The 25911-nt window shown below is 52.4% G+C and overlaps 7 protein-coding genes across 7 annotated transcripts; 2 read left to right on the plus strand and 5 right to left on the minus strand.

Moving 5' to 3' along the window:
- Window positions 1-458: 458 nt before the first annotated feature.
- On the minus strand, window positions 459-1241 carry AYO21_06179 (hypothetical protein; the record flags this gene model as incomplete). Its single annotated transcript, XM_022656142.1, has 1 exon — window positions 459-1241. One exon carries the CDS (start codon window positions 1239-1241, stop codon window positions 459-461), a length of 783 nt encoding a protein of 260 aa, XP_022511487.1.
- A 741-nt stretch (window positions 1242-1982) lies between these two features.
- Window positions 1983-4028, plus strand: AYO21_06180 (hypothetical protein; the record flags this gene model as incomplete). The annotated part of the gene is made up of 1 exon (XM_022656143.1): window positions 1983-4028. One exon carries the CDS (start codon window positions 1983-1985, stop codon window positions 4026-4028), a length of 2046 nt encoding a protein of 681 aa, XP_022511488.1.
- Window positions 4029-4717: 689 nt separating this feature from the next.
- AYO21_06181 (hypothetical protein) lies at window positions 4718-5557 on the minus strand (the record flags this gene model as incomplete). Its single annotated transcript, XM_022656144.1, has 1 exon — window positions 4718-5557. The coding sequence occupies one exon, from the start codon at window positions 5555-5557 to the stop codon at window positions 4718-4720; it is 840 nt and encodes a 279-aa protein (XP_022511489.1).
- A 382-nt stretch (window positions 5558-5939) lies between these two features.
- AYO21_06182 (hypothetical protein) lies at window positions 5940-7094 on the minus strand (the record flags this gene model as incomplete). Its single annotated transcript, XM_022656145.1, has 1 exon — window positions 5940-7094. One exon carries the CDS (start codon window positions 7092-7094, stop codon window positions 5940-5942), a length of 1155 nt encoding a protein of 384 aa, XP_022511490.1.
- A 315-nt stretch (window positions 7095-7409) lies between these two features.
- AYO21_06183 (hypothetical protein) lies at window positions 7410-8567 on the plus strand (the record flags this gene model as incomplete). The annotated part of the gene is made up of 1 exon (XM_022656146.1): window positions 7410-8567. One exon carries the CDS (start codon window positions 7410-7412, stop codon window positions 8565-8567), a length of 1158 nt encoding a protein of 385 aa, XP_022511491.1.
- Window positions 8568-9744: 1177 nt separating this feature from the next.
- On the minus strand, window positions 9745-10214 carry AYO21_06184 (hypothetical protein; the record flags this gene model as incomplete). Its single annotated transcript, XM_022656147.1, has 2 exons — window positions 9745-9918; window positions 9987-10214. The coding sequence occupies 2 exons, from the start codon at window positions 10212-10214 to the stop codon at window positions 9745-9747; spliced, it is 402 nt and encodes a 133-aa protein (XP_022511492.1).
- Window positions 10215-11008: 794 nt separating this feature from the next.
- AYO21_06185 (hypothetical protein) lies at window positions 11009-25651 on the minus strand (the record flags this gene model as incomplete). The annotated part of the gene is made up of 2 exons (XM_022656148.1): window positions 11009-20512; window positions 20612-25651. 2 exons carry the CDS (start codon window positions 25649-25651, stop codon window positions 11009-11011), a joined length of 14544 nt encoding a protein of 4847 aa, XP_022511493.1.
- Window positions 25652-25911: the final 260 nt, after the last annotated feature.

A 25911-nucleotide genomic window follows, 5' to 3' on the forward strand; every position in this document is an offset into this window, starting at 1 on the left:
ACAACCATGAGATCTAATTGTTATACGATGGTATGGCGAGAGACCCCCTGCTGCCTTGGAGATAGTACTGTTGAGAGAGCTCACATGTGTCACAGAGTGTGATACAGATGAACTCTTCCGAGTTACTATCTCCAAGGCAGCAGCAAGCACATACCATCGTAGAGAAGGGGGAAAGGCCCCGCCCACCAACCCGATAGAACATGAACCCTTGTCCACAGATCCCAGATTCGAAGTGTAAGCCTTGGGGGGTCTTCCTTCGGCCGTTGCACACCTTTGAATTGGGAAATGTTGACAGAAATTTCGGTGCTTTAAAATATAAAGTAGCGAACTGGAGGAGCACCGCTGGTAATATTCTGAGTGACTGGCTTGGCGGGAGAAAGTGATATATGATGCCTGTGAAGTGCTACCGGTGATCACAATTCCCAACGTTCATTCCCACTCCGTCCAAGGCCACAGGCTCACTTCATCTTCCTAACCGATACGCTTTTGTTCGCAAAGGCTCCCGAAATCTCCTGGTAGGCTTCATACAGAATCCAAGAAGGTGTAAAGACCCACAACACGTTGAAGAACACCAGGTATAGCCAGAGATAGACGGGGTCGTCGCCGGCCAAGGCGTTGTTGCCGCTCAACCACTCAGGAGCAAACGTCATAAACCCTCCATAAAGCTCTCCAGTCGCAAGCATGATCGCGGTAAGCCAGAGCCGGGGTTGATATCGACTTTTGACACTTTCATCTGTGGTGTTCGCAATTTTGGAGACAAGATAACAGACGTACACGGCAGCCGGGCCAGCCAGACCAACGGTGAGCAGTTCCAGCGATATAACGTTCAGGTCTGCACCTCCCCACCTTCGATCAGCTTTTGCATATTCTTGCCACAGTCTGGCCATTGGCCCTTGTGAGTATAGTGCACCATAACGACGGTCCGGGCGATTGTACAGGTAGGCTTGCGGTTCACCACCCCAAGAAGCTGGATGTGAGATATCGGCGGACTGTGGAGGGAGTTGCTGATAGGAGAAGAAGCAGTGGTACAGGAAGCTGCCCTCAATGATGAAGTGGGTCAGGAAATCATACGCATGCCACAGGAAGATATAATAAAGCTTTCGAGGTGCGGACTTGGGCAAAGCATAAGCAGCCAGCAACTGCGCCGATGGCATCAATGAGAAGGCGATGGCGAGGGAGATGGCGGTACCAGCGTCGAGGGTAAAGGGAGGCGGACTGGCCACGACCACAGCAGATGCCATGGTTGCAAGGCAGGGCGACGAAGGTCGTTCTAAGTACCTTTGCTTGAAGGGACGATCAATCTGCTGAAGAGGAACGAGGACGGGAAGTTTATGTCTGAGATAATCAGAGGAGCTCAAGCACTTTGGACGCCCACCGGCAGGGCTAATTACGGTGCTGCGGGCCACCGAAAACAGTTAAGACGATGGAAGCCTAGGTAGGTAGGTATTGGCGGTAGTCCCTACCCACCGCGCCTAGGACAACCAAGTTGGGCGCCTAGGCAGGAATAACTGGGTACATTAGGTACCTAGGTAGCTCTCCCCAGCTTTTTACCCCTCGCTTGATCCAGCTTGTTAGCTAACTCACTCATCTATAAGGAGTTAGGAAACCCCCCACCGCCGAACGCCAAAACGAATGACTTTCCTGGGGAGGAGGGGTGTTGGAATGCCTCGCCATGAGCTTCAAATCACAAGACGCACATGTTCTCGGCGTCGCTCATGCAACGTTGGTCTCAGCTCGTCCACACCCACAGTATTCTCTGTCGTGATTAGAACCCAGTCCAGCTGTCCCACCCAACCTCTTTTTCTCGAGATTCGCAGCCTTTTGTACTGCTTTTCGTGGCTGATGGTCAGGTTACGTCAATCCCAACACTTCAACCCAATGGAACCGCTGGCGACGATCATTTCTTGAGTCAAAGGCTAGAAGTGTCCCATACCTGGCCCACCTTCATTCGCGAATATCCTCATCGCAGTCAAACGATCCTCATGGACAACCTCACGCAAATGGCAGACGCCCTCGAAGACCGGGCGGGCGTTGGCACGCAGGCCACTGCTGAGTCGCACCACACTCTCTTGCCCTGCGACGCTTGCAGAAGGAGGAAAGTGAAATGCTCCAAAGAAGAGATCTGCGAGCGGTGCATATCGGCAGGACTAAGGTGCACAAGAGAGATTGCTCGAAAGAAGAGGGGGCCAAAGAAGGGTTCAGGATCTGTGCTGGCACGATTGCGAGACGAAAGCCAGGCGACTTCACCCACAGAACAAACATTCCCACCACTCGACTTGTCCCAATTGCAACTGCAAATGCCCTCGTTCAATAGAACCGTGACAAGCGACAGTCCTCTGGCATCATCATTAAGCTCTCCCACGAGTTCGTATTTTGGCGACACGTATGGCCCAAACACCGGACCGTCCACTGTGCCCAGGTCTGTTCCAATCATTCAGAATGGCACAGAATTCGATCCTACTTCGCATACAGAATTTGCGCAGTCAGGTTTTCAATTTCCAGCATCATGGCAGATGCAAACTTCGGAGCTTCTGCAATTCCAGGCCCCTCTCTCGTCCAAGGGATACATGTCGATCCGAGATCTGGCTCAAGAAATCTTCCAGGAGTCGTATCCTCCTGTTCCACACGCAGTTCCTCCAAGGTCAAATGCACAAACCCCATCAAGAGCCTCGACGCCTCTCACCCAGCCAGCACCTCTCGAGAGCATATTGAATCGTGCTCCCCCCAATGCTCCCTCTCCAACCCTTACCACTACAAGCTCGCCCATGCCACTCCATGGACCGAAACATCTATATCGAAGCGATTCTGGAGATATCCACAGTCCACATCAGATACAAGTATTAGCAGCAGAGTTCGATTTGTCGGCGCGACTCATGACGCAGTGTATCAGTCAATACTTCCGACATCTCTACCCCATCCGACCTACGATTCACGAGAGTTCGTTTCTTCAGCGCCTCAATAGCTTTGATGGATTATCTAATGAAGAAAAGATCCTAATCTTATCGATCTGCGCAAACACCGTTCTTCATGCAGCACCCCAGTCCGATCTCTCATTGGATAAGAAAATGCAACTCGGAAAACAGTTTGTGGAATTGTGTCTCCTTTTACGATGTCAATACGACTGGGCAGAGTCGGCTACCCTTTTGTCAATACAAGCCAGTTACCATATTTGCGTTGCAATGTTTGAGCTTAAAAAGCCTCGGGCTCATTATTTGTACCTTCGCGAGGCTATTTCCATGGCCTTTGAACAAGGCTTACACCTGGAATCCACCTATTTCGGCATGGATGAGATCCAAGCAATTTGTTCCAGGCGAACGTTCGCCTTGCTCTTCATTACAGAACGGGGACTGGCCATCCTCCGTAACAAACCCGCCCAAATCCCTCGATTGCCGATCTTGTCCAGCGAATATTTCGATGAGCAGGACGGGCTTATTCTTGCAGGCTTTTCCGCCCTGGTCAACCTCTTCTCTGTCCTTGACGAGAAGTTTATCCAGCTCTGGAGTACCACACCCCTCGAAAGCGCATCCTCGGGTTACGAGCCGTACGATAATGTGGCAGCCATCCAACATTCACTAAGAGAGATGTCTTTCGACCACTTCGCCATGACAGACATCCAGAAAGCCGATGTCCTTATCACACACCACTGGCTGAGGTTGATCTTTTGGCAAGCCTCCATGCGCCAGGGCCTCATCAGCTACAGCGCCTCCGACCCTATATTCTCCTCTACATATCCAATCGCCATTGCGAAAGATCTGTGCGCCGCCATCTGCGACTTGACACCCAACGCGGTCCTCGTACACGGGCTTGGCATATTCGAGAAGCTGTTCGAGGTCGCATACACGCTGATGGACGCGCTGACGATCGCCAACACCAACTGGTCTGACAGCGAGGAGTTGCGGTGCTTATTTGACCTGCTGAGCGCGAGCCCGAACAGTCAAAGCATCTATGTGAAGATGCTGCGGACAAAGATTGAGACCGAGAGGAGTCCTGCCGCGAGCCCACCACAGCCAGCGCCACAGCTGATTTAGGGGTTTGATTAGAGAGAGCGAGACTCAAGTCGGGGCATGGGTCACAAACTACTCAGGACGGATGGACATATGTGTGTGGTATTGTATGGTACCAGGAGATGTCGACAGATGAGAGACGAGACACGGCGAATGAAAGTATACGCACGAACGATATTATATAAGAGTTTATACCCAATACCCAATATTCGATGCCGAATTTCTTCTGCACATACTTCTAGGAACTTACCTCGCGCCTACAAGTATCAAGTGGTACAAGTAGTACAAAAGTGCGTAGGTAAGGAAGGTTGGTTGCCACTGAATGAAATGTCAAGCCCACCGACCTTTTTTTTTTCTTTTCTTTATCGGTTTCATCATGATTGGGTGATATCTAAAAGGCCCAATCTCAGGAGAACATAATCGACCCAGTGACTACCTAGGTACCGTTATCTAAGAGGGTTCTTTTGAGGGTGACAATGTGGCTAGAGAGCCCCTCGGCCCGTAGAGCCACCTGTATCTCTTAGAGCCTCCTATGTGGGGAGAGATTCGTTCATATACCGGAGAGCAGCTTACAACAAGGCTCGGTGAAGAATGAGAGAACATGATTCCTGTCTAGAGGAACACGTGCCCTCTTCCCCTCATATCCATATCAGATCGATGCAGAAGAAGAAGAAGGGCAAGTGTCTTCCGGTAGATTACCCCTTTCTCAAATATCAATATGCCATGCCAGCAATGAAACCGCCGTCGACACACCAACCTGCCCCGGTGACGAAGCTCGCCTTGTTACCAGACAAAAAGACACAAACGTCTGCGATTTCTTCTGGCAGTCCGAATCTCCTCATTGGCGTGCTCTGGACAGGGTTCGTTTCGAGCCACTTTCTCGTCTCGGGATCCGGGTTTGTCATTGGAGAATCCACTATTCCCGGCAAGACAGCGTTGACCCGGATACGTTCAGACGCATAGTCGATTCCGTCAGAGCGGGAGACTGCCAATGCGCCGGCCTTGGCACCACTGTATGCCGGACAGTTGGACTGCGACACTAACGCGAGGCCCGAGGAGATGTTGACAATGCTTCCACGCTGGGCACGAGTCGGCGCGATCTGAGCTTCAGGATAGGCCTCGCAGTCCAGTGATTGAGTACGCATAATCCGAAGGGCTTCGCGAGAGCACAACCACAAACCACGGTAGTTCACGCTGTTCTGCCTGTCGAAATCCTCGAGGGAGAACTCGGTTGATCGCCCGAAGACGATGATCCCTGCGCAATGTACGGCATAGTCGAGACGGCCGAATGTTTCTTTGACGTCGGCGAAGGCCCGCGCGACACTGTCCGGGTTGGAGACGTCACATTTGTAAATATGGATTTTGAGAGAGTTGTTGTCCCCAGCTGCCTCCTCGATGAGTTTCTTCGTAGCCGAGAGACCGTCTTCGTTCAGATCGAGCAGTGCGATTTGAGTGCAACCGGATTGCGCAAATGATAGAGCTGTTGCTCGTCCAATGCCCGAGCCTGAGCCAGTAATGAGCGCGACTCCTGGGACATCTGTTTTGCCCGTCATTGCAAACGTTGTGGAAGATGGCAGTGTCACCTAGTCGTCTGAGGAGGGTTTGAATGAGTTGAATGTTGGTACATATGCTGAGAGGAGATATGTCGTCCTCGCCGAAGGCCATCTCCGGCTTTATCACGCTTGCCACGTCAGAACGGCTGCAGCTAGAGCTGTACCAAAGTGCGGAGTCCGTGCATGAAAGCATAATGTACAAACCAGGGAGCGGGGTGTCACGTGTAGTGCGAACATGAGCTTCTCCAGAGTCGAAAATACCCGTAGCTCGCATAATGTGTGCTTCGGTTCCAGTAGGCTGTACAGTAAGCGCATGAGCTCACCAAATTTAGCGTTGGAAAAAGACCACACTTTATTCCTTGTTGGGGAAACTCTGTTGTCCTCAGAAGAAATCGTCGTCGTCGTCATTCCGTCCTACCATGATCGGACGTTGCTGTCTAACTTGGCCCTCCCTTCCGGGCCGTTGGAACGTAAGAGCTTGCTTGAACGCGTCCTCGAATCCGCTTGCAGTGCCGCATCCTGTATCAGCATAGACCCTCTCGGCGTCTGGGAGCCACTTTTTGATCTGCTCTGCACGGCTGGTGTGGCTCGGATGCGTTGATAAGAACTGTGGAGGTTCCATTTCCGAAGCTTGCTTCATGCGTTGCCAGAAGTCCAAAGCTCCTCGAGGGTCGTAGCAAGCCTCGGCCATCATCAGAAGGCCAATCCGGTCTGCTTCCGCTTCTTGCGTCCTTGAGTTCGGAAGAGATAACAGCAGGTCAGCGATAGCCCTCCCAGATTGGCCGCTGATATCAAAAACGAGAGACACGGCCCAGGCAGCGAGAAGGATGATGCTGGACCTCGATGCCCTCTCGGCAGCGTGATGAGCGACATTGTGAGCGATCTCATGGCCCAAGACGGCGGCAAGACCCGTCTCGCTCTGGCAAATAGGTAGAATGCCTGAGAAGACAAAAACTTTGCCGCCGGGCATCACAAAAGCATTCTTCTCCCGAGGTTCATTGATGACATGCACCCGCCAGTCATCACCTGCCAGACCGCGGGTGGTTGGAAGCAGCCTTTCGACAACTTTGGCGACCTGCATAGTTAGAGGGTGGTCGGCTGGAAGAATCCTGCCTTGGAATTCTTTTAGTACAGATTTGTACATTTCAGCGGAACCAAAGAATTCCTTCTCTGACGTGGGAGACAGCATATTGAAGCGTCGTCGGTGAGTGACTGGGACCTCTTCGAGGTTGTAGACATAGAATGCTCCGCCGCTCACACCAACCACAGTCAGTGGCGTCTGGTAATTCCGCCAAAGGTACTGCATACGATAGACGGGACCAAAGTTGCTCCACTGCTGGCCCTTTCGCTGTTGTCCCTGTCCATACCCGGTTCCATCGTCAAATCGCCTGTAACGTGACCTCGGACCCCAAGAGGCATATCGCCGTGGCTCAAAGCGAGGCGCTTGTTTGAAATTGGGAGCAGTTTGGGAGCTTGATGGAAAGCGTTGGCGAGCTGCTTGGCTGGCAGCTCGCTGGAATGCCCGGAAGGTGAACATGGGAGGGCAGAGGCGTCTCGCAGACTGTTCTCAGTGACCTTCTCCTGATCCAAAGGTTTCCAGCTGTTGCACAATGAGATAGTTCCCGCGACCTGTGACAGGCAAAGCACGATTCTGGTCGATGTCCAAAGATCAAAATTTCAGTATCATGAAGCTCTTCGGGGAAAGGCAGAGCAAAGGCAGAAGTTGAAATGACGCAGGGTAATAAAGAGTGAAATCATGTGACCTTCATGCAGCCTCGACGTCTTCCTCGCCTTCTCGCCTCTTCAGCCAGGCTGGACTTGTTACCTTCTGAGACATCCCAAAGATATCACAATGGCGCTGGTCGCATACTCGGATTCCGAGAGCTCGGACGACGAAAAGGTCTCATCGCAACCTAAATCTGACAAACCCTCGACGAAGACTGCGACCAACCCGAACACTACCTTTACCATCAACAAAGCAAACCCTAGAAAGATCCAAGTCAAGCTACAAGATACCCCCGTAAACGGCAGCTCGGATGGAGAGCCTGCCCCGAAACGGCCTCGAATTGGTGGCGGCGGTGGAACATTCAGCGGCTTCAACTCAATGCTGCCTGCGCCCAAACGAGATGCCGATGCAAAAGCCCCTCCGAAGGCTGCTACAAGGAAGGTCTTTAGCCTGAAGACTGGCGCCGAGCCTGGATTCAGCAGAGAGGCAGATGAGGAGCTACGGAGTCTATTTGCAGAACAAGAGCAGCAAAGGCATACTACAGACCCTGACGCCGACGAGACCATACCTTCAGTCCCAAAACGAACCGAACCCGCCACAAACGGACCGAAGCAACCAGCAATACAAGGAAACCCCTTCATGTTCAAACCCCTCTCCGTGGCAAGAAATAACAAGAAGCCAAAACGAAAAGCCAACGGACCGAAATCAGCCATCACGCAAGGGCAGGACGTGCCCACACAATCTGGGTTGGGGGATACATCATCTGCAACGGTCCAGGTGACTGAGCCTGCCCCTCCGTCGAAGAAAGTCAGTCTCTTCTCGATGGGTGAAGAGGCACCGACGGTGCAACTGCCTCGAGATACGTCTGAGGAGGACGAAATCGTCGAATTTCTGGACGATGCTCCTGACGCGACATTGCCCTCAGCAACAGAAGGTCCTGTCGATGGACCAGCGCACTACCAGCCTCAGTCCCTCGATTCTATCGCTTCCGACCTGAATCTCTCCAAAGCAGACCGGCGACAGCTTTTTGGTCGCCGCGGCCAATCAGGCGGTACGGCCATCAACGTAGTCAACTTCAATACAGATCAAGAATATGCGGCGAACGAAGCACTGCGTGCAAGCGGCGAGCAAGTGCAGCACAATCCCGTTCGAGCCATCGCTCCAGGCAAGCATAGCCTGAAGCAGCTGGTGAATGCGGCTACTGGGCAGAAAGAGGCACTTGAAGAGAGCTTTGCGAGTGGCAGAAGGAATAAGAAGGAAGCTGGAAGCAAGTACGGATGGTAATATTATGTATATTGGAGATGGAGACGATCCACGTTTCAGCAACTCCGTAGGTGCTTTTAACCACAGGTCTTTACGACAGCATCGATGTTCTGCTATCCTTCCTTGCGACCGAGGGCGATAAAATGATCATATCCGGAATGAAAAAAAATAAAGAACATCCTCTTCCAAGGTCCGCCAGTAATCTCCCCTGCTTCGAATCACGGGCGCCAAAGAAACTCCTAGGCGAACCAGTTGTGTGGGTTAAGGGTCAAGAGTTTCATGGTGGAAAGAACCGTCCGAAAATCAATCTTCGACATTCTACTCCCAGCTCACAATTGGTCCATGATGCTATCGTCCTGTTCACTGTCGATATAACCATAGTGGATGCAACACGCTCCTGCTGTTCAACAGTCTCATCCGAGGTCCGCTCCGAGTAGGATTGTATCGATCCTGGTTACCATCACCACGCTTTTCCGCCTGTGGAAGTCTGCGAGTCGTGTGCACACTGTGCCAGAATGGGTCGCTTGCTAGATTGCTAGACGGTCGGGACTCATGTCGACTAATCGGTGTTCCTGGTTGGCTCCAGAGTGGATGATGGGGATGCACGGCAAGCACCGTCGAGCTTTGTTTCGATGGCGTTATCTCTTCGATCAAAAGAGTACTCGCTGTCTGGCTCAAGCGGCAAAACGCCTTTTGAGACCCAATGCATTGCGAGGAGGGAAGGGGTTCCGTGGATACTGGGTAAGCAAGGTGCTATGGTTGTGTGTCTGTCTGTTCTTGACGTTGATCATGGCTCGACCATATCTTGGAGGTACTGCGCAGTGGGTTTGCATTTAGACAATTCGGCTTGTGAAGTTTTCTGCCATGCCTGGAGCCATTGACAGTGACTTCTGCTGGCCAGGCTATTGCACTCACTTACGGTTTTGCGGTGACTGATCTCACCGCTCTCGTCAAGCCAGTGAAGGTGTTGCATTCGGATGCCTCGCTGCCAGCAGTTGACTTCGTGTCACGGGCCCTGGCCATTGACAATCAGGGTCGCGCTTCCTCTGCGCACAGTTGCCACAGACAGGCTTCACGGCGTCGCATCTTTTTCGTTGGAGGATGCAACGCTGGCAGCGTTCGCCAGTCTGTTGTCTCGTCGTCTGAGAACCGCCGCGCGTACGTTGACCACCACCATCGAGGCGTGGGCTGCTGCCGCTCATGTGGAGATGATTGATGTTCCCTTGTTTGTCATTTTCATAGTGCTCTTCATCTCTGTGGTCTTGTGAAGGATTGTCCGAGCCAGAATGACCAGAGTGCCGTGTTGATCCCCGACTGATCCCCGGTGCGGAAATAACCTCTGAAACAGATTGGTGCTGCAGTATTGCGCAAACTGTGTCAGATGCAAGAAATGCTAACGGGGAAACAGAGCTGTGGAGTGGTTGCAAACCGAACACATACCTGAGATTTCCAGTCACAGCCCATCAGCAGCAGAGCTTCCCGTGCATGCTGGACGAGGCTCTGGTCTCTGGTCTTGGGGACGACTACAGCGTAGAAGCTGGAATGTTGGCGTTGCGCTTGAACTTGGCCTGCGCAGTCATATGAACCGGATCGCGTCACTCGGGTGGGAGAACCACTACGGCCAGCGACCCCGTTGTCGTTGTCGTTGTCGTCTGAAGCATCATCCATCTTGGTAGCACACAGCAGATAACTCCCGAGTCCGCGAGTCGTGTCTCGACGAGACGAGACGAGAGGATCTGGTCCAGGCGACGGCCAGAGTAGAAGTGTACGAAGTTGTGTACCTCGTATGCGTTTTTGGTTTTCTGCTTGATGTGTTTGGAGAACATGCATGCCTCACCTATTTTTTTTAAGGGTTGACATTGAAGAGTATGAAGAAATCAGAGTCACTTGGTTGCTTGCTTACTTCGTTACTGTTACTGTTATTGTTACTGTTGTCTGTTACTGTTACTCGTGTTGTTATTATTGTTACTCCTATTTACCGTGGCTCTAGTCACTTACTACGTACCTAGTACTGACTTACCTACCCGTCCCATCGCCATCTAAGATGTAATAGTCAGGCCATGTCATTCTTCACTTTTTTACCAGTGCGTCATGTTTTCCTCGTGTTCTTTTACAGAAGTAGGTATCTACTAGGGGGAGGTATGAATACTCAATTGCCCAATCCGGCAAACTCACGGACCGATCTGTTCATCTACCTTATGAGCCCTATCTACCTATTATTATTATTATTACCTGTGCGCCTCCTCTCCTGTCCGTGACTCACTCTCCTCTCGCTCCTTTTTACCGCCCACATTCACATTCTTCAGGCGTGTTCTGTTTTTTTCTTTTCTTCTGGACATCTCCGACACCTGAAACCACATCCAGCGCTAGACAGATCTATGTGTTACATACCTATGTGACCAAGGTAAGTCAGTCGGTGCTGTCAGTGAGTGCGGTCAGGTCAGGTCAGGTCATGCCAAACATCACCCCTGCACGTCGACGACACTCCCAAACCACCCCTTGAGCGCTGTCGCCAACACACCCGGCAAGTCCCTGACGTCCCTGACGACGAGATAGTACGGAAAAGGAAACCCGTCGAGGTATCTCTTTGTGCGGACTCGCATTTCGCCGATTCCTTGGCCTGAAGAAGTGCCGGCACCACCACCACCCAACAACACGGCGTGGCTGGGATCGGGCTCAAACACCGCTTCCTTGAGATCGAGGATACTTTCGTCGCCGGCGTCGACAATGACAAAGACAATCACGATGCGCTCCTCGTCGCGCGCTTGGCGGACCAATCTCGCGATCCCGGCGTGGTCGGAACAGTGCCCGTCGCTGACGATCAGTTGGAGCTGCCACTGCTCTTGTGCACTGCTGCCCGCTGACTGTTGAGTCCTCGCGTCGCGGAACAGACGGATGCTCTGTCTGAGCAGGCCCTTGACGTCCGTGCCGCGCTGCTCGAAGCTGAACGAGCGAAAGACCTGGGGGCCCGACTCGGCCGGCGAGAAGGGCCGGCCAAAGGGGTGCGCGACCGTGACGGCCGGGGCGTCGCCGAACCCGACCACGCAGATCTCCCCGACCTCGAGCATGGCCAGGGACTTTGTTAGGAGCGCCAGCGTCTCGAACGCGAGGACGTCGGCCCCGGACTCGCTCATGGACTTGCTGTCGTCCACGGCCACCATGATCTGGTAGTTGCGCTTGCTGGGCACCGAGCGCCGCATCCAGATCTTGTCCCGCTTGTAGTTGGACGCGATGTAAGGGATGATGCGGCGGATGTTGAGCCGCTTCCCGGTGCGATAGTCGCCGCGAAGCTTCGTGGCCGTCGTAGGTGCCAAGATGAGGCGGAGTTGTTCCGTGAGCACGAGTGAGAATTGGTGCGTGCTGGCCGAACACTGCTGCCAAAGCTGCGCGGCGTTGGAGCTGCTCGTTGGAAGGGGAGCCGGGTGTGCTTGGTCGCCGCCGCGGAGCTCGAGGTGTTCGATGTCAGGCGATAAATCTTCAGATGCTGTGTCGCCAGAATCTGGCTGTCCGTCATATTCCCTCGACTGGGTCTGATGGTCAGGCACGAAAGCACCTCCATCTCGCGCTTCCCCTGTTGGATTGGCCTGGGCCTTGAGACGGCTGAATCTCTCCGCGATATCTTCCTGCATCTCCGGCTCCAAAACGTCCGGAAGGGCTGTATCCTCGTCCATGGGCGCGTCTTCGTCTTCTATGGCTTTGCTGGGGTCAAGATTTTGAGCCTGATCTGTCGCTGCGGCACCAAGGGCCTGTGCGTCGCCCTCATCTTCGTCCCGCACGTGCTCGAAATCCACATCTGCCATGTCCACATCTCCTTGGTCGTTTGCCCGTTCTTGCTCTTCCGATGCTGGCAGGATTTCGCGACGTTGATGCCATCGGTCGAGTACATCCGCCAACTGCTTCAACGATTGGTTCTGCTGATACTCGAGATCTTCTGCCCGTCCGGCGCCGCGCTCAAAGGCTCCAGTGCCGGTCTTTCCTTGTTCTTCATCTTCCGACGCCTTGCCGGGCTGAGATTGTTGTGGGTTTGGCTCCGTGTCAGCCTGGTTCATACCCTCGACGTTCTGTTCGGCATCGACGTTCTCCTGGACCTCGTTTGCTGCTCCAGACTCTCCACCAGCGGTTTCCTCCACATCGTGAGCAGTGTCGTCTTCGCGGGTGTCACGATCGCCCTCCTCTTCGTCTTCCTCTGCTTCGGGCTGATCCTCCATAATCTCATCGTCTTGAGCCACCCCACTCTCGGCCTGTTCTTCTCCTGTGTCGGTTTCGTTCTCGTCGGTGTCTTTACCGAAATGATCCTCCTGCTGTTCAGTCTCCTGAGCGTCTTCCAAACCATCGCCGTCGACTTCCTCCTTCGGGTTGTCTATATCCGACAACTCTTCCATGCCATCATCTGAAATATCATCGTCCTTGATCTCCTCGTCACCGGCCAACTGCAGCTCCTCGGGAAGGTCCAGGGCCTTCTCTTCCTCGACATGTTCGTCCATTTGTTGGCCTTCAGGACGCTCTCCTCCCTCATCTTGGTCTTCGCCGTCTTGGTCGACCTCCTCCTCTAGCCCCTCCATATCTTCCACGTCGTCTCCTTCGTCCCGGTTCCCATCTCCTGCAGTCTGATCATCTGATTTTTGCCCCTTCGCTTTGTCATTCTTCATCTCCCTCTCTTTCTCCGACTCGTTCTTGAGGTCGTCCCAGAGTTTCTCGTCCACAGCATTGGGGTCAAGGTCGTCAACAGTGCCGGTCTCTTCGTCGATGTCGTTTTGCTCCTCGTCACCTGACTGGTCCTTGTCATCGCCTTGGTCCGAGCGTTTCTCGTCAGAGTCACCCATTTCACCTTCAAGGTCCTCATTGTCCATGTCAACCGCATCTTCTGTCTTTTCCATTTCTCCGTCTCTCTCTTCCTTCTGCCCTTCGCGTGCAAGCTCAGACAGGTCTTCATCATCTTGGACATCCTTGCTGATATCCTCGGCGCCTTCTCCTTCCCCTAACCCGGTCCCGGACTCTAGTTTGCCTGTCTGCTCCTCACCATCTGCAGGCTCCGAGGGACGACAGAACCCCTGTTTTGCCATCGACGTGAAAGACCTGGCCAGCTGCAAGGCAAGGCGGGACGTCTCCAGGTGCAGCGCAACATGCCGCTGATGGAGATGCTCGCATATGTGGTAATACTGGTCCAAGACTGGCATCGCCACGAGTAACAAGTTCTTGGCGGCTTCAAAGTCCTCGGGAACAAGGAATTGAAGTTTGTGCATCACTGATACCTCGAGGCGGTTGCTGATAGTGCTCAGCTGCAGCACGCGCAGTGCCTCGACGATGTGCTTGTCCGAGTTCGAGAGCCATCCTTGGTCTTCCTCCGAGCTGGGCATCTCCAACGACAGGGAAGACAGGCGTTGCATTGCCACGAAAACCTGATCTACCACGTCCTTTAGGTTCTGGTCCAGCTCTCGAACAGAGAAATGCGCCGGAGAAAGTTGTGTTCCGTTCGTCGTCGGTTGCGGCATCATCTCAGTCCAGGGAACGATCTTGCGCATGAGGTACTCGATACGAGGCTCGTTGACTTGCCATTCCACGAGGAAAGATCTGAGTTGACAAACGAGGTCGCGAAACTTCTCCGTCAGTGCCTGTGACGTCTCCCACGCCATCCCCACGGGTGCTGCAGGCAAACCAAGAAGACCGGTTCTCAAGTCTTTGATCTGAGTAGTGTAAGAACTGAGTAAGTCCAAGCAGCCTTTGATGTCAAACTCTCCTTGTTCTGCCTGGAACGTCAAGATGTGACGGGCAATATTCAAGATCTCTGCGAGCCACGCGAGGCGTTCTAGCACAAAGTCGATATTGTGAGCGGAAGCGGAAGATCGCAGAATCTGGCCAGACGAAGATGACACCACGGATCTGAGCATCGACAGTAGAGAGCTCAATCCCTCAGTGTCGGACGCTTGCTGTGGACTGACTTGCCGCTGACGGATTGTTAGGGACAGCAAGCCTTCCAAAAGGCCAACAGAGCGGTTGATTTCGCCTTCGGTGAGGTCGTCAGAATGATCCGCCCGAGCTGCGCGAACTTCCGGCATGACATCGAGCAATTGGTGGAATGAGGCGTTGGCATCGGATTCGGCTGACCCATGTGGACTCACTGGTGAACCTGCCACCAACGCGAGGATCGTGGCACACGACGATTGCCGCTCAAGCTCAGAGGTCGGGAGATTTCGTCTGATTCCCATGTGCGCAACTGCTTTCAGTGTATCGGCGAGCAGTCTTCTCTTCCTCTCCTGGAGGTGGCGGACAAACGAAGCGTTGTCCTCTGTCAATGCTGATGGCGTCTGCGTCCTCAACTGCTTTGTCGTTTCAAGCAGGTCTTCTCGGAAGGAGGCGATCTCCATGTGCGCTTGGAATCCAGAATCCTTTGACTTGTACACATGTTGCATGCTTCTCATTGCGCCGAGCGGCTGCGTAAGACGCTCAGGTCGTGAAGTCCAATCATCGATCAGCAGGCGACATCGTCCCAGTGCATCTGCGACTAGCTCATGGTTGTAGCGAGGCGTGAGAAGATCTGCCACGCCGCTTGTTGGAGAATCTTGCTTCGAGTCTTCAGGCGCCGAACATACAACACCCTGGTTGAGGAGCGCACGATACTTGCGCACGATCTTGAATAACTTGTGGTGCGATCGACGTGCACTTTCACGGAGAGCTGTGACATTCGTATCCTTCCAGCTTGCTAGTTTGATCTGCTCGCTCAAAGCCTTCTCGAGTCCAGCACGATCTTTGTGCAACCTGTCCTCGACACCACCCTCATACCGGCGATAATGATCAATGACGTTTTGTACGCAGGCAGTGATCGCTTGGAGGTGCTGATGGGTACCTGTCATGCACTGCAAGGTCCTATTGAGCGTGTCGAGCAGCCGCAAGCGGGCCGAATATTGACCCAACGTCGCAGATCCGAGAAACTCCTGCAGGGTTACGACCAGATGTCGTTGATAAGAAACAAAACCTCCATCCCCGGTGTCGAGGTTTCTGGAGTTGTGGATGACAGCCTCATAGGCGATGAAGTACCAAGCTTGAGCGTCTTCTTCGTGTTTACGCCTCTCTTCATCCAGTAGCCTTGACCAAGACAGGAGCTCCAGACGTCTCCAGCTAATGATCAGTGACGATAGCTGCTCGACAAGTGTGCTAACCGACCACTCCCTGCTAGCAATACTTTGCCATTGCGACACGATCTCGTACAGCTTCTCTGTCTTGGTCAGAAGTTTGGCGATGGGATCACCGAAGCTCAGACGGAGGACTTCGTTACAAAATGACAGGACCTCGGCTGGGACTGCGTGTTCAGGCCATTTCTCCTGGATGGTGTAGAATCTTGATTGAATGTCGTGCACCATATCCAGCAGCTTCTGGCTTTGCTTGACGTCCGAGTCGGTATATATGTTGAAGGCGCGGGCACTGTTGTCGCCAGCGAACTCGTCCATTTTTGCTTGCAGCTGCAGAAAGACGGCTGGTAGAAGGTCGAGAAACGAATGTCCAGTGGCCCCGGCAGCCCCAGGGATCTTGGGCATTAGCTCCAAGGTAGACAGAATGAATGCTTCGACGGCTTCCTGCGGGTTTCGTCTGGTGTAGATCTTCTGATGTAGCGTACTGAGTTGTGTCGCCGTAGCACGAGCGTTGAATTCTTGTTGATGCGCCTCAGCGGCCACGTCGTCATCTCCGTCTTCAAATTGTGGAAACATCTCCCTAATTTCGCGACTTTCGCCTGCCTCGTCGTCAAAGGTGTCCCCTCGGTAAGTGTAGTAGCGAGACCTCGTTGCAGCGTCGGCTTGGTCTTGAGTCAGGCGAGTTTTCCATTCGAAGTAATAGCTGTCGATGACCCTGAGGAACTCCTCGGTGAGGAGGCCATCTTCCTTTGTTGTTAGAGCAGTTCTCACTCCGATATAATCCAGCCAGTGAAGTTTCACTGCTGGAGATGCAGCATGACGGGGTTTCCAATGTTGAACAGTAGCAGGGTTATCACCCAATAGAGGGGTACTGTTGATAAGTTCGTGAAGAGCTACCGGTTTGCTGGTTCGACTTCTCTCCTCAATCTCAAGCTCCAAAGCAAGATACAGGCATCTCAAGAACCATAGAATCGGCTTCGTAAAGTCATCGAACGCTCGATGGGAGCTCTCGAGTCGTTCAATAATGGTCCTCAGATTTGACATTCCTTGTTGGCTAGACCATTGCTCGATCCATTCCGCACTGCCCGGTCGCAGTCCCTGAGTACCCTGGTAGTCCAGGACGACAGCGACAATTCTCGTAAAGATCTCCTGGAGCTTGAAGAGTTCGTCTTTGCCTGGCCTTACCACCGCTTGGGGCGGGGAGACGGTACCCAACTTGAGGAGCTCTTGTTGCAGGATCCGGATAACAAGAGCTGTGTCCGTCCCCATCATTTGCCGGTGGAATTGCCTTTGCCCCTCGATTCGGGAAACCAGCTCGCCCTGTCGGCGTTCATGGAGATGATACACGATCTTCGGGTATGTTGCAGGGTCCAAGGGCTTATCTGGTACCATGAGGATGAGGCCAGCGAGGGACAAGGTAACAAGACATGTTTTGAGCTCCTGAGGATTAAACTTATCTCCGACCTGTAATTGCAGCACGACAGGGAGAATCAGTTTGTCGTACACTTGGCTGAGAATCTCGCTGTTGGGCCCCTTCAAAAATATATCGTTGCTTGACATGGTGGCTAGCTGAGATATGTCTGCTGTACCTCCTTCGGGAAAGCATGACCTTGCCTCCGGCGTCAAAAGAGCATGGAAGGAAGACATCAGGCCTTCCAGAATTGAGAGGAGGTCGTCCTTCAACGGAGAGACGATGTTGCCAAGTAAAGATGTGTGGGTTGCCAGCGCTTTCGTCAGTGTTCGTAGTTCTTCTTTCGCATGACTTAGGGCGCCGAGAGGTTGCTGTTGAGCTGAGGCAAGCTGAGCACTCAATTGCAATCCAATCGAGCCATCGTCCAGCAGAATATCAGCATTTAGGGAAGCAAGGCGGGCCAATGAAGTGGGCACAGAAATCTCGGGCCCAAGAGCAAGTGATGGTCTCTCAGACTGGTGTATGAACATGGCCAGGTTTCCGAGGTGTGTCTCGTCCGTAATGCACTTCTGCGACTGTACTGCCTGGTATATGAATCTGATGACGTTCTCAAATTTTCCTTCAAGAAGAAATCCCTTCGTGGATTGCTCCTGCAGCCTTGACACAACTTCTTGAAGATCCAGCATTAGGGTTTCTGATTGTCCTGACTCGATAACGGACACATACGCATCTTGCAGTCTGCGCCTCAGACCCGAGAGTGAGCTTCGAGGTTGTGACAATGAGCGACAGGCGAGATCGAATCTCCCGATGAGCTCTTCCAGTTGAATCTGACAGTTGAGTTGTGACCAAGTGCTTGCTGTCTTTGGGCGGAATCTTGGCCACATGTGCTGCAGTCCGAATCCAGTCTTCAGTCTTGGATTATGATCCCCCAAAGCCTGCAAACACGATGTGAATTGAGAGGAGATCTCTGGAGACTCTTGCTGAACGCGGTGCATCAAGTCACCTCCGACTTGTAGATATGCCTGAAAAACAGCCATATCGCTCGTTTTTGTGTTCCAAAGGAGTATGAGCTCTTGGGCAAAAGTCAGGATCTGTGCGATAACTTCTGGCATGTCCAAATTGCTCATCATCTGGATCTCTCTGCGAATGACTTCTGACATTGATGAAATCACAAGCCTGCCAAATGCCGCAATTTTGGGCACTGTCCCAACTGCTTCTCTCTTGGAGACAGAGGTTGATCGCTCGAGGATGGTCTGGTCTTTGACAGCGAGAGTTTTGGCTCGACTTGATGCGTTCGACATGATCGAACTGATTTCTGCCAACTGCCGCGTGATATACCAGTACCTGGTAAACAGCTCTGTGAACGAAGACTTTGAGAGCGCATCCTTAGAGAACGCTTCAAGTAAGACCAGTGGCTCGTTGAGCACAATCATTTGCGGAAATCGGTGGTCTGTAGAAAGACTCAGAGAAGCAAAGGTTTGATACACGCTTTCCACCTCGAGTAGACTTCTCTTTTGGATCTCGTGTTGCAGTAAATGGTCAGGATCAGAAGCAGGTATGGGGAAATTCGCGTCTGAGACCAACATCATGTCTGCATGATCAAGATTGTCAACCGCGGCTTCGACACTGTGAGCTTGTCGAATTTGACCAGAGGTTTCCGACAAATATCGCAAGCGGGTGAGGGCAGAAGCTACCGGGTACTGGACTGCAGCAACATCATGGCTCTCATAGATATCAGGCATAAAGACCTCGAGCGATCGATTCCTCATCGCCCTCGAAAGCTCCCCGTAGCGTGGGTCCATTGTCAGAAATATCCTGAAATTCGGATGCGGCTCAATGATCCTCGTCCCGGTGCTCCCACTGTGTTGCTCGCTAATGGCCAGCGATCCACCTGGTTCGAGCAATGAATTCAGCCTGTCCAGAACGGATGGGTTGCACAAGTTGGCATTTTCGAGCAACAGCCACGAACCCTTCTCGACAGCATCGACGAGCACGCCATCATTCCATACGAACCGCAAGCTTTGATGATCACTTGAATCGAGGAGCCTTGATATCATTTCGACTTGTGTTCGAAGTTCCGGCAAAACAGACGCCAAATCTAATATCGCTGCCCGAAGTTCAGGGACTTCTGTATCATCGCCTTCGAAGAATCGCCACAGGCTCAGCAGTTGAGATTGGCATTCCCCATCAGCTTTATTGCCCAGGGACGCCGCGATTCGTTCTCGGAGCACTTCTCGTACTTTGGTCTGGAACCTGCTGATGTCACGGCGGAGGTCGTACTGGTCGAAACCACCAACAAGGTCTATCGTGTCCACGTCCGAGTTCATTGAGAACTCGATGAGCTCGACCCCCGCTGCAGCTGCGAGATACCGAATTAGAGTTGTCTTTCCAGAGCCAGAGGGACCGGCCACGATGATCGGCCAGTTCTGTTTAACAGCGGTCATGATAGAATTTGAAGCGGGAAGTTGGCGTGCCGACGGAGCTGTGTTTGGCGCTTCAGTGCTCTGCAAAACGGGATCCCTAGGTAGAAAGGCATTGCCAACTTGAATAAGAGTTTCAGTCATGTTGTGGTAATAGCTCTCAGGTGTTGTGGAAGTGTAGCCTGATCCAGCTTCCTTGAGGACGAGGTCTCTTTGGACAGGCGTGCGAAAACGTTCTGTCACGATAGTACGGAGGTGATAGGACGAGGGAATCATCGGCTGCTCTTTGCATAGTTGAAGCCACCGATTCACGTCACGGAGGTTCAACTCCCAAGGCCCTCCATGCGCAAAAGCTGTGTTTTGAGCAATCGCCTGCTCCAGCTGTGAGGCTACGTTAATCACACTCTCGAGTTGTTCGCCGTCGACTTCTGGAAACCTGGACTCGCAAATGCGAACCAAATCCACGCGCTGGAAAGAATCCGCGTAGACGACGGTGAATCGATTGACAAAGGAAGCCGGAAGTCCTTTCCGACCTCCACCTTGATGATGAGGATTTTGCGCAGCAAACAGGGTGAAATCCGGATGACAGATGAAAGACTTGTCCAGCTCCGCAATATATACTTCTCGACGGTGATCCAGACAGGCATTCAGTCCTTCCAGAACGGATTGAGATGCCAGGTTCATTTCATCGAGCAAGACCCATCCACCGGACTGCATGGCCTTGAGGAGAGGTCCGTCTTGCCATGAAAACTTCCCTACTCCCTCGTTCTCGGAGGGAGCATCTGCGCCGAACAAATCCATAAGGTCTGTCTGGTCGGACAGGTTGATTCGAGTAAACTCCCTCCCACAAGCCTGGGCAAGCGCTGTCACTATTGCCGTCTTGCCTACGCCAGGACTACCTTCCAACAGGATGGGCCTGGGCATTTGTAAAGCGCGAATGATCCTCATGGTATTTTTGGCGGTAGTCGGAGCGTTGAAGACGAGATCGGCTGTCTGCAGCTGCGAATTCTTGATTCGAGGAAGAGAGAATTGGCCAACAAGTAGGTGTTCAGCTGTAGACGAAAGTTGGGGAATTTGTTCATAGCTCTCAACCACATCGATACTCACCAGAGTTTGTAAGTGATTGAGACACTTTTGCCTTGACCAATTCAAGTCTCCAGAACCCATGGAGGTCATCCCAGCTGGATTCGCCCCAATAGAATCAATATAGACCATGAAAGCCCCGTGCACGAAAGCTGACTCTTCGCCCAGTGACTCAGCCCGATTGATAAAGTCTGCCCAGGCCAACAGATCTCGCAATGCGATACTCTTGGACGCCGCATTATGGAACTCGGTACGAAACCAGGCGGCAAACTGGAGCATCTTCTTGGCCAGGTCCATTTTCCCTGTCCTTAGTTTATTCTCGATGATAGGTAGGAGGTCTGCTTCTTCAGACAAAGGAGGTACCCAGATCTCAGTCAATCGATTTCGTAGTGCCGCCGACAGCTCCCTCTTCCCGTAGTCCCCGCCTGGATTCATTGTGGCGAGAAATTGAAATCTTGGGTGTGCGACAACGAGATTGTCAGTAGAGCCCTTTTCCGCGAGCAAGATTGTCCGGGAAGGCTCCAGGACACTGTTCAGGCGCTCAAGAACAGAGTCTTCGGCCAGCGAAATCTCATCGAGCAAGAAATATTCACCCTTTTTCATCGCCCGAACGAGGCTTCCGTCGTTCCAAGTAAACAAAGCTTCGTATGCCCCGATGCTAGCCCTGAGATGCTCGACGAGCTTGGGGTCATAACTCGATTTATCCAATCCCTTAAACGCTTCCACGATCTCGTCAAGGTCCAGGTTGTCAGCCAAAGTGCCATCAGGTCCGGAGTGGACCAAGTCCTTCCAACTTGCCCGTACATGGTTGGCAAGCTCGGAACGGTTACGAATTGGTCGCTGAGAACCAATAAGATCACCGGTTTCAGTATTCGTATGTGCGTTGTAGATGTCGAGCGGCGTACCAGACGCTTCGGCAATCACTTGACAGATTTGAGTCTTTCCACATCCAGTTTCGCCGACCAAGAGAACCGGTTCGTGATTTTTCAATGCCTCAGACACAAGAACAAAGACTCGTCTCATCGCTGGAGTCCACACAATCGAATCATGGTGCTGAACGGTGTTCGGAATCCGCGGAACGCCATACAGAATGCTTTCGTCAATGACAATTTTGATAGTTTCCTCGAGAATCTTCTTGACCACGGCGCGCTCTGCAGGTTCCCTGACTCGTTCAGCCAAGAGCATGAAGCCGTGATGTGCCAATTGCTGCCAGTCATCCACAGGTCTCGAAGCCCATCGAAACAAGTCTCGCAGTGTGGCAAAGCTGTTTCGCTGCTCGAACAATCTGGAGGATTGTCTGAGAAGGGACAGCTTCTTGTAAACAGCGACAATCTTGGTGCAGAACGATGGAGCAATCTGGGTCCGTTCTCGCAGTATTATCTCCAATTCATCCTCTGGAATATCGTCAAAGTGGATTTCGAGGAAGCGGTTTCTAAAGGCTCGAGACAGCCGCTTGCGTCCTCCGTACAAGCCAGCCGGATTCTGCGTGGCGAAGAGCATGAAGTTGGGATGCGGACGCACGATTTCCTGAGACTCTGGAATGAGTAGTTCCCTGTTATCGTCGAGCAAGCGATTCAGAGCTTCGAGCACATCACTTGGAGCCAGGTTCAATTCGTCGAGCACAATCCAGTGTCCAAGACGCAGCGCGTTCACCAAGACACCTTCTTGGAATACGAGTTTGCCGTCGGTGTCTGACATATAGCTGCCCAGATACTCTTGAAGGTCTGTGTGCTCATGATTGTTGATCCTGACGAATTTGTTCCCTGACAACTTTGCGAGATACTCCACCATGCTCGTCTTCCCAGCCGATGTTGGACCTTGTAGAAGAATAGGAAAGCGCCGCATGGAGGTGGCGCGAGCCAGATTGAGTAAATTGCGCTCAACGGAGGGTGTTCTGATATAATGTGGTTGGAAGTCTGGAGCTGCAGGGCCTTTCTTGACGAGGTGATGCCTGAATGCAATGTAGTCCTCCCCGTTCTGCGGCATCTTGGGCTGTTGGCTGAAGAATGCTTTGCGGTTCTTGATACCGGAGAATAGGTGCTTTTCAAGCGAGGCCAGGGCTAGATTTTCGGCTGCTCTGCTCAGGACTGTGAAAAAGCTCATCGAGAATCCCTCGTACATGGCACGTCTAAGCCCGTGGCTTGCGCTGTGTTGCAAGACATATAACAAACACCGAACGAGAGATCGAATGCTGAAATGCGGTGTGTCGCCTGCCCCATCGGTAAGCTGATGTGCTTCATTGAGCTTCTTCAGCTCGAGGTACGAGTTCGCCAGATCAAGGGCAGCTCGTTTGTCATTATCAAGCAGGGATCCCAGATAGGTCTGAATAATCTTCACCAAGTCCTCCAGACTGCTGTCACCAGAGGGGACATATATCTCGGTAAATCGTGATCTCAGGGCAGGTGGGAGGTCTTTCTTTCCTGCATCGGTTGCAGGATTCATCGCGGCAAAGACTCGAAAGTCTGGATGAGCAATGATGGTCTCGATATTACCTGCCTCGGTAAGAAGTAATGACGGCTTCTCTTCATCCCCGTTATGTAGTAGACTGACGATATGATCCAGAGTGTCTGAGGGTGCCAGATTGACTTCGTCCAACAGCACCCACCCGCCTTCACGGACTGCTTGCACCAATCTGCCCTCGACGAAGGCAAAAGTATGTGTCTTGTCACTGTGGTCCACAAAAGCACGAACCTGCTTCACACTTTCAGCAAATTCGACCCACCTCGCGCGCAAGACTTCGTATCTCGGTGTGTCTAGCCTACGCTTCTTATTGGCATGGACAGATCCATTAGTTTGGGGATGTTCTGCAGTGCTGAGAGAGTTTGCCGCCATTTGAATGGCTTCATTCCACAGAATCAGCAGTCTCGTCCAGTTCTGTTTCGCAAATGCCCTCGCGAGGGCTGTCTGGAATTTCTCGTTTCTCTTCGCAGAGAAAGTATCATCGAACAAGGTGTTAAACCTTTCAACAATCGGGAGGACCAGAGATCGGACTGTTACAGGCTTCAGTCCCCCAATCAGGTCACCAGCTTCGCTTTGTCGTGAAAGATTGATCACAGTAAGTGTCTGGCCTACCAAGTTGGCAACATATTGCACCAGAGTTGTCTTCCCGACGCCAGTTTCACCAACCAGGAGGCACGGTTCAGAACAATCCGCGCACACTGCAATCCGATCCAGAGTCCTGCCGGCCGAAATGGTGAATGCAAAAGGTGCTGTCTTGGTCTGTCGACGGCGAGTGGCGACTATTTTCAGGCGGCTTCGTCCAACCTGCACCACGTCCTTGTCCTCAGAAGCAGTTGGAAAGGTTTCATACAAAACATGCCGCATCTGCTGGGGTGATACGTTCAGTTCGGCAGCAATACTATCAGCCATCAGCTCATGGAGCTCTGCGCTGTCGAGGTAGCCTGCATAGCAATCAACAGCATCCTTGAATATGTCAAATTTTGCTTGCTCGGGCAGAGGGTCCGATTTTGAAATGGCGCCGTGACGCTCCAGTCTGCGATCCATCCTTCTCAACAACTTGAGCAGGTCTCTTAAAGAGGGCATGCGTGTCTGGAGTCTTTTCAGAGCATAGTTGTCTTTGTATAGACGAAGAAGATTTCCGTGAATGTGGAGGATAGTCGGAATGAAAACACTAGCATTAGGATATCGAGAATGAAGCAAGGCCTCGACCTCTTCAGGCGGGTAGCTGGCCGCTTGGACCGTGCGCCAGAGTCGGGGGTTGAGTAGCCACGACTGGCGAGAATTTGCGACGGGGGAAGCCTGCTCGCTTGACTCAATAGTTGCCAATATGCGAAAACCATCTCTCGGAGATATTCTTTCGTTACGGCTAGCCAGAAAGAGATCACCGTTCTCAAGAAGTGGACGCAGCACTCCCATAACCTCCCCGGGTGCACGATCAATATCTTCTATCAGAACCCATCGTCCTTGTTGCATGGCCTTGGTCAACACACCGGGTTGCCAGGTGAAAGATTTGCCATCCGCCGAAGAGGTGTGTATACCCAATAAACTCTTAGCGTCAGTCTGTTCGTTGAGATGCAATGTAATCATCGACGACGATTGATTTAGAGCCCTGGCGGCTTCGTGAACTAACGAGGACTTTCCGGAACTGGCCGGTCCCAGGATGAGGATCGGTCGGGAATCCAACAAACACTCACCAAGCTGACGTAAATTGTGTTGTGCCGTGACAGTAGGGATGAACGAAGAAGTAGAGGACTTAGAGGGGCTTTGCGTGTGGTCGCCCAAGGGTAGGTGAAGAACCCCACCGATATGAACGAGGCGTGGTGAGAAACTGGCAGCAAGCAGCTTGGGAGCATTCGAAGGTGGCGTCTGTAATGAATTCCACGACTTTTCAATTTCGGCATGTGCACGGGTCAGATCATTCCAACGTCTCTCTTCCCAAAGCTTCAGCAGTCGATAGTCAATCGTCCGGCCCTCCCATTCCCCCAAGATGGCCTCCTCGCCAACGTACGTCCTGACCATTGTCTCGGAAAAAGCGTCGGCAAAATGCATGGTTATGCACAGGCACTGGACAGCCAGGTATCTGACTGGCAATGAGCGATGGCGTAAAAAGGACGAGAAAAAGACCGGAGTGACAATGTCAGCGAGGATGCGTCGGTCAACGGAGAGGAGGCGGAAGACCGCGAGTAGCAGTGTATGTTGGACATCGTCGTCACGGAGCTCAGAGGTAGCACTCCTCAGACCCATCAGATGACGCCTCAGATGGTCTGACCGAAGAAGCGACTTGACATGAGGGCGCAGATACGTCGCAAGTGGCAGGACCCGAGCCAGACATGAAATGGTGGTGATAGTGTCAGTGAGATCAGTGCTGCGAGGAGGGGTTGACCACCTGGCGAGCAGCTCGGGGAAGAGCGGTTTGTATAGCGAGAAAAGCACATCTGTACATCGGGGATCCCGAGTAGCACTGGCAAGTGTCTCCAAATACTGAGATGCTGTTGTTGATCTGGTATTAAGTGATCGGACTTCAGTCGGAAGTTCTTTGAGAAATGAGTGGTCTGCATTGAGTTGCGCATCAGCCCAGGAGCAGTATACTGCTATGTCTTCCATGGTGCAACAAGATGCTGCAGACCTTTTATCTCCCTACTCTAGCCCCTGAGGATCAAGAGAGGATCGATACTTCGAGGAACTCATTGTTGTATGGAAGACAATTCTCTACAGGCATATTTTCTTGGCGAGGCGGCGACAAGCAAAAATTTCGTGTGGCGCGAGGCTGAACAAGGCTGAACCCTGCATCGACCAATCAGCAGTCGAGGATGGCAACTACAAAGATCAAGATACAATATCAAAATACTCGGTACATTTCCATG

Source organism: Fonsecaea monophora (assembly GCF_001642475.1).
Source record: "Fonsecaea monophora strain CBS 269.37 chromosome Unknown Scaff42, whole genome shotgun sequence".
Classification (NCBI taxonomy): Eukaryota; Fungi; Ascomycota; class Eurotiomycetes; order Chaetothyriales; family Herpotrichiellaceae; genus Fonsecaea; species Fonsecaea monophora.